General features: G+C 42.2%; 1 protein-coding gene across 1 annotated transcript in view; it reads left to right on the top strand.

Annotated features, from left to right (window-relative positions):
• The window catches only part of SAFB2 (scaffold attachment factor B2), a 34612-nt gene that overhangs the window by 2575 nt on the left and 25682 nt on the right, over positions 1-6355 (top strand). Inside the window, exons 3-5 of the mRNA XM_007460543.1 lie at positions 3542-3606; positions 3692-3895; positions 5836-5898. Coding sequence (XP_007460605.1) covers positions 3542-3606; positions 3692-3895; positions 5836-5898 — 332 coding nt within the window. The remainder of the gene's footprint in view (positions 1-3541; positions 3607-3691; positions 3896-5835; positions 5899-6355) is intronic.

Raw genomic sequence — 6355 nt, 5'->3', positions numbered from 1 at the left:
CCCCCCGCTCCCTCCTGGCAATATCTAATTGAGGTTGTTCTCTAAGGATTTGCCTATTCTGGACATTTCATATAAATAGAATCATATAACATGTGGCTTCTTGTGTCTGGTATCTTTCACTGAGCATAATGTTTTTAAGGTTTATCCATGGTGTAACATACATCAGTGCTCCATTTTTTATGGCTGATAAGACTTATTTTGGGGAGGCTTTACTTCCATAAAACTTCGGAACCTCATTAGCTGTCGCTCTCAGTATCAGATTTTATTGTGGTAAGGACAGTGTAATTTGAAACTCCCACATGACAGGCTTATTTTCTTGAAGGTTGCTGCACAAAAATTCTCACAGCTGTATATGTCCCATTCATCTAAAGAAGTGCTCAATTCAGGCAATGGGAGACAGCTGCTTAGAAAGTAAAACGAAATGACCTTGTAGCATTTTCAACAACTTCAGTTTATGTTTTTAACAGCTGTTTTAGCAGAACAGCTTTTCCAGAACTCATCTGTTTAAATCTTGTGCACATGTTTTGAAAGGTTAAATTTTTGAGTTAGGTTACATAAGGAATTGAAGTCTAAAACATTGGTGTGTGTTTACTGCTTGTGAAACTGTCCGTATCTCAGCTATAAACGCTGACCGTCCAAACAAACACAGATCGTGAGGGATGGGTCTGTAGCAGGAAACATACAAATACCTCTTTGTACTTTGCTGTCAAGTTACCTGTGATCTGAAAGTTTGGTTTTGAATAGTTGACACAACTTGATAATCGTTTAGAACTTTTTTTGTGTAGATGCTCATTTAAAACCGTGAGGTTCAAGCCCTACTAATCAAAATGTTCTTGGCTTCTACGGGGATCTTTGAATCATTAGAAAAACTAAACCTGAGCTGAGTGCTTCAAATATACGTCTGAATGTCTGGGTTAAAGCATAAGTCAAATCAAAGCTACTTGGAGTTAGCATTTTGTCAGAAAAGCCTTGATAATAGTTACTTCCATTGGTGTAAAGAGAGTGTTTTTACCAGTACAGGTAGCTGTTGCTGGGATTTCGGATTTAAAAGGCACTGGTCCCTTCCCCTTCAAGGAAGAAACAGGTGGGTGAGGTCCTGGGGCAGAGGATAGCTCCTGCAAATTGTAGAGTTGGTGTGTCCTTTGGAGGCATGTGGGCACATGGTTAGTTATATGAAGTGCTAGGTCCTCATGGTGGCCTGGTTGAAATTAGGTCCTTGAGATTAATAGGAATCAACCAGTTGGTTTCCAGAGTCTGCCACAAAGTTGGACTAAATCTGGGAATTCATGAGTAACCACTGCCTTTCAAAAGTGAAAAGTAGCTGAACTTTTTAAGTTTCATTGTAAGTAGGAACAGGGGTCCTTTCCCCAGCTCATCTAAATGCGCAAAATTGCTGAAAACTGTGGGTGCGTTTTGCAAGATTAAAATTTTGAATTAGGTTACGTTTGGGGTTAAAATTTGATTTTCTGGTGTCTGTGCCTGTCTGCTGTCCCGTTCCCCTCCACCCTTCAGCTTTTAGTCAGCCAAGAGCAGGCCCTTGGGATTTGGGTGTAGCCTGTCTGCCCAGCATTTGTCTCATTGTCACTCCCACTTAGGGTGCTTTTTGGTGAGGCTTTTTGTTTTTTGGGCTGCCTCTCCTATTTACATTCTTTGTGGGTACTGCAGGCTACTATTTGAGGCCTAGAAATTGGGTGCAATTATCAAACATTTTTAAACAGCGTATTTTAAAAGGATATTCAGGGTTTAGATAGAATGGGAGGTGGTACAGCTGAGTTTTTGAGTTGCAGCTTTGGAGCAGCGCGAAGTTCTTGCATCAAATGCAGATAATAAACCTGCTAGCATTGTGGGGAGTATTAAATAATGCGAAGAGCACGGTGCCCAACGTGTAATAAAACTATATTTTTTGAGTAATCACTGATAATAATGGCAAACGAGATAACTTAAGTGTAGACATTGCAGTTGGCATCTTTAATCAAAGATTGAGATTTCTTCAGACTCACAGAGAGAACAGACTTGTGGTTGGGGGGTGGGGGAGGTTAGGGCAGGGATGGAATGGGAGTTTGGGGTTAACAGGTGCAGTGTATTGTATACAGGATGGATCAACAACAGGTCCTACCGTATAGCCCAGGGAGCTGTATGCAATGTCCTGTGATAAACCATAATGGAAAGAATATGAAAAAGAAAGTATATGTATAACTGAATCACTTTGCTGTACAGCAAAATCAATAAATCAGCTAAACTTCAGTAAAGTGAAGATTGAGGTTTCTTGCGTTTAATTTTCTCTTTTTAAAAAATTATAGAAGTGAAAATGAAAGTAGCTCTTATTGCTCAGTGTTTTAACCGTGGTTGATGGATTGCCTTAGCCATATCCATTTGTATGTTCTACCACTGCATCTTCACACTTGCGTGTATAAAATATCCACATGCATTTTAATGAGTAGATCTATGTGGTAACTTTGTGGACATTTTTCCAAATCATTAAATAGTCTTTAAAGGCACAATTTTTTCTTTTTTAAGTTGCAAAGTGTGTGGTATGCCACAGGGTTTTGCAGACTCGGCACTGTTGGCAATTTGAATTGAGTGCTTTATGGTAGGGTGCTGTCCTGTGTGTTACCGTGTGCTGCACAGAATCCCTGGCCACTGTCCACTACATGCTAGTAGCACTGCCAGTCATAACACCAAAATGTCTTCAAACATCGCCGCATTACAGCCCACGCCTGCCCTGACTCCCCATACTGGCATCCCACGTTTGAGCATAACATGCCATAATTTGCTTCCCTTTGGGCTATTTAGTCTGTATGCACTCCATAGAATAAGTAACCTTTGTTTTGAATTCCTTGTCAGACATTTTAGTGCACATCCTAAGGGGAATTCCAGGATAAAGTTATGTATGTTTTTAAGGCTGTTTTTACATAGGGAGCGCAAAGATTTTACTTCCTTTCTGAGTCTAGAAGTTTCCACTCTCCTTCCCTTCCAGCCCCATTAAGAATACCTAACATAACTCTCAGTAGTCCCTTTGCGTTCACAGAACTCAGGGTGAAAATTGACTTTATGTTAGCCTTTGCCTTTTTGCCTTGAGCAAAAAAAAGTTCCTGGGCTGAAGAATGACAGAAGGCAGGGGGCCGGCTTACAGTGGGTGGAGTGAAGGGGAACCAGCAGGTCCGTCGTTGGGCTTGCTCTCTTAGGTTTCAGTTCTTTGGGTGCTATATGGACATTACATTTTTTAATTTACTCATTGGGAAATGCCTATGTTTATCCTTTGCTCATTTTTCTTTAGGGATGTTAGTCTTAGTTTGGAGTGGTTTTGAGATCTTTTGAAGCTTTTGGATATTTTGTGCAAAGTCAAAATACTTTGATAGTGTTACAGAAATCCTAGATTTTTATGTTCCAGTTGAGACAGAACTATACATGATAGAAGAACAGGCACATTTAGCTTCCCTGTAACATGTTCTCACCAAGATTGAGCTGTGTCATCCTGCATAAACTAATTATGAGGCCAGAACCTGAATGTTGTCTGATTGAAAACTTATTCTGTAATTAGGACAAAAGACGGAGGAGGAAGGCACAGAAGACAATGGCCTGGAAGAAGATTCCAGAGACGGGCAGGTATGTGGTATCACAGCCGAGATGGTGGCAGGAGCTCCGCATTCTGGTCCCCCTGGTCGCTGACACCTTTCGTTCCTCATTACAGGAGGACATGGAAGCAAGTTTGGAGAGTTTGCAGAATATTGACATGATGGACGTTAATGTGTTAGAAGAAACTGAAGTCGAGAATAGCGGTGCTCCAGACTTCGGGGAGGATGGCGCTGACAGCATTCTCGAGTCCCTATGCGAGAGCAAAGACTACGTGGCCGTGCAGCTGAGAGAGCTCCCAGCTCAGTTCACAGCACACTCTGTAGGTAACGCAGATGCAGTACAGCGCGCTGCAGCCCTGGGGCTCCTCGCTGCTTATGTGCTTTGTCAGAGCCAGAGCACGCAGCTAAATCACCAGTCACCATAAACAAACACTTAATTCGGTGTCTAAACCTTGAGGTAAATTATATCCATTTAAACTCCACATAGGTCAGATGTTAATTAACGGATAACTTTTCTGTATTGTTGGAGGATATTTTTATAATTGGGTAGGAGACACTTTTCTTAGCATAAGTTATAGAATGAAAGGTTGACACTGTTGATAAAAAGTATTTTCCTTAAAAAGAAAAAAGGTTTAAAAAAAAACTGTAGAAAGGTAAGAAAAAAACAGTTCATAATCTCGCCATCCAGATAATCCTGTTGATATTTTAAAGATGTATTCCATGTGTAAATTTAGACAGTTATATTAAAAGATGTGAAATACAGTGAAGAAAGGTATTTGTCCCCCCAGAAGAACCCCTCCAATTAAAGGAATCCACTATTAACTTCTTGTATAGGGAGGGCTTTAATTCTGTTGCTGGTGTCGCTTTCCCAGCTTCTCATTTGTTATCTGTTGCCATAGAGCTCTCTCATAGCCCTCCTAGAACTTATTGCCAGTTTAATCTCACCACCTTGGCATGCCCAGCCATCTTAGTTTGGTTTTATTTAAGGCATTCTAGCTTTAAATTGGAAGAAAAAGTGCCCTTGTAGGACTGAACTTTAAACCTTAAAGGTCAAAAGTCACAAATTTCACATTATCACCACAGCTCAGCCTAGGCTAGGCAGTGAGCTTTGATTTGTCCTCTCAGTGAGATTCTGTTGTGTGTGAATTATTTCCATAGAATGGACTTGGCTTCTAACTTCTTGGTTAATGGAAACATCCAAACCTAGAAAAAGAAAAAAGTACATGGGGAGGAGTATTTTTATATTTCACTTAAAAAGTTAAAAGGTTTTCTAACTTAATAACCTTTAGGATACCAGTTTTTTTTGTGTGTAGTAGATAATAAAAAGAGAAAACAGTCAAGTTAAATGTTTATTTTATACAAAGTACTCTAGAAGAAAGTGCCCAGTTATTGTTATTTTATTTTATTTTATTTTTTATTTTTTGGCCAAGCTGCGTGGTTTGTGGGACCTTAGTTCCCTGACCAGGGATCAAACCTGTGCCCTTGGCACTGAAAGTGTGGAGTCCTAACCACTGGACTGCCAGGGAATTCCCTATTGTTATTTGAAAAGCATTGCTACCAAGTGAAATCGGAGGAGTGTAAAAGTTCATTTTCCTTTTGAGTTCAGCTTTGGAAATTCTGCGGCTGGGTGGTATATGCTGACCACCAGTGTGTGGAAACTGCCTGGGAAATGAATTTGCTCGTTCATTCATTTGGCCAGTGTGGACAGAGCGCCAGCCCTCTGTGAGCCTCTGTCAGAGTTGCTGGTGCCACCTAGTCCTGGAGTGGGCCTGGGAGCCAGGAGGCAGGTGATAAACTGAATACTGTAGGCCCCCCACCCCTTACCCATGGATTTTCTTTCTGAGGTTTCAGTTACCCACAGTCAACCGGGTCTAAAAATATTAAATGAAATAAACAATTCCTAAGTTTTAAATCGCATACCATTCTGAGTAGCGTGATGAAACCTTGCGCCATCCTGCCGGGACGGGAATTATCCCTTTGTCCAGTTATCCACGCTATATACGTTACCTGCCTGCCAGTGTAGGAAAAAACACAGTGTATGTGGGGTCTGGCGCTGGCTGAAGTTTTAGACATCCATTGGGGCTTTGGGAGCATATCCCTTGTGGGTAAGGGGGGCTGCTGTGATTCAGCAGTGGGCTTGCAGATGGCGGTAGGCATTGTGCAGGAAATAGACGTGTAGGTGGCCTGGAAACTGGTGAGGTGTAAGCCTTGGCATTCATAATTCTATCTCCACAAAGTAGTCTTGCATTTTGTCTTTCAGGTAGATGGGGAGGGCTTCGAGAACACTTTGGATGCTTCATCGTTGGACTTCAAAGTGCCTCCGGTAGGTTACTACCTGGTTCTGTGGCTGGAAAGCTGACATGAGTGGTTAATTTTCCATAGTGGAAAAGAGTGTGGGTGTGGGTGTGTGAACAATTCATTGAGCATCGGTCCTGAGCTGGGTGCTGGGGATAAAAGGTTGAGCCAAATTGTCAGTGTCAGGGTTTGCAGCCTAGTGGGTGTGGTGTTTATGACCAGTGGGTGTAACTAAAAAGTAGGAGTTTGGGTGATTGAGTTACAAAACCATGAGAGGGCTTCCCAGAGGAAGTCCTTTGTGTTCATATTGAGGTCTGACAGGCCAGTCGAGGTAGCCAGGTGAAGGGGAAGAAGACTCTGGGGCAGGAGGGGGTGGTGCGTTGTAGGGATAGAGAACGCAGGGCCGGGGTGGGGCTGCAGAGACAGGTGGGTCTGACTGCCAGAGTCCAGGAGCCTTTGTCTTCCGTCCAGGGGGAGTTAGGGAG

This window comes from Lipotes vexillifer, unplaced genomic scaffold (genome assembly GCF_000442215.2).
Source record: "Lipotes vexillifer unplaced genomic scaffold, Lipotes_vexillifer_v1.1 scaffold1011, whole genome shotgun sequence".
Lineage (NCBI taxonomy): Eukaryota > Metazoa > Chordata > Mammalia > Artiodactyla > Lipotidae > Lipotes > Lipotes vexillifer.
The sequence above is the reverse complement of the archived record's forward strand: the minus strand, read 5'-3'. Positions and strand labels throughout refer to the sequence as shown.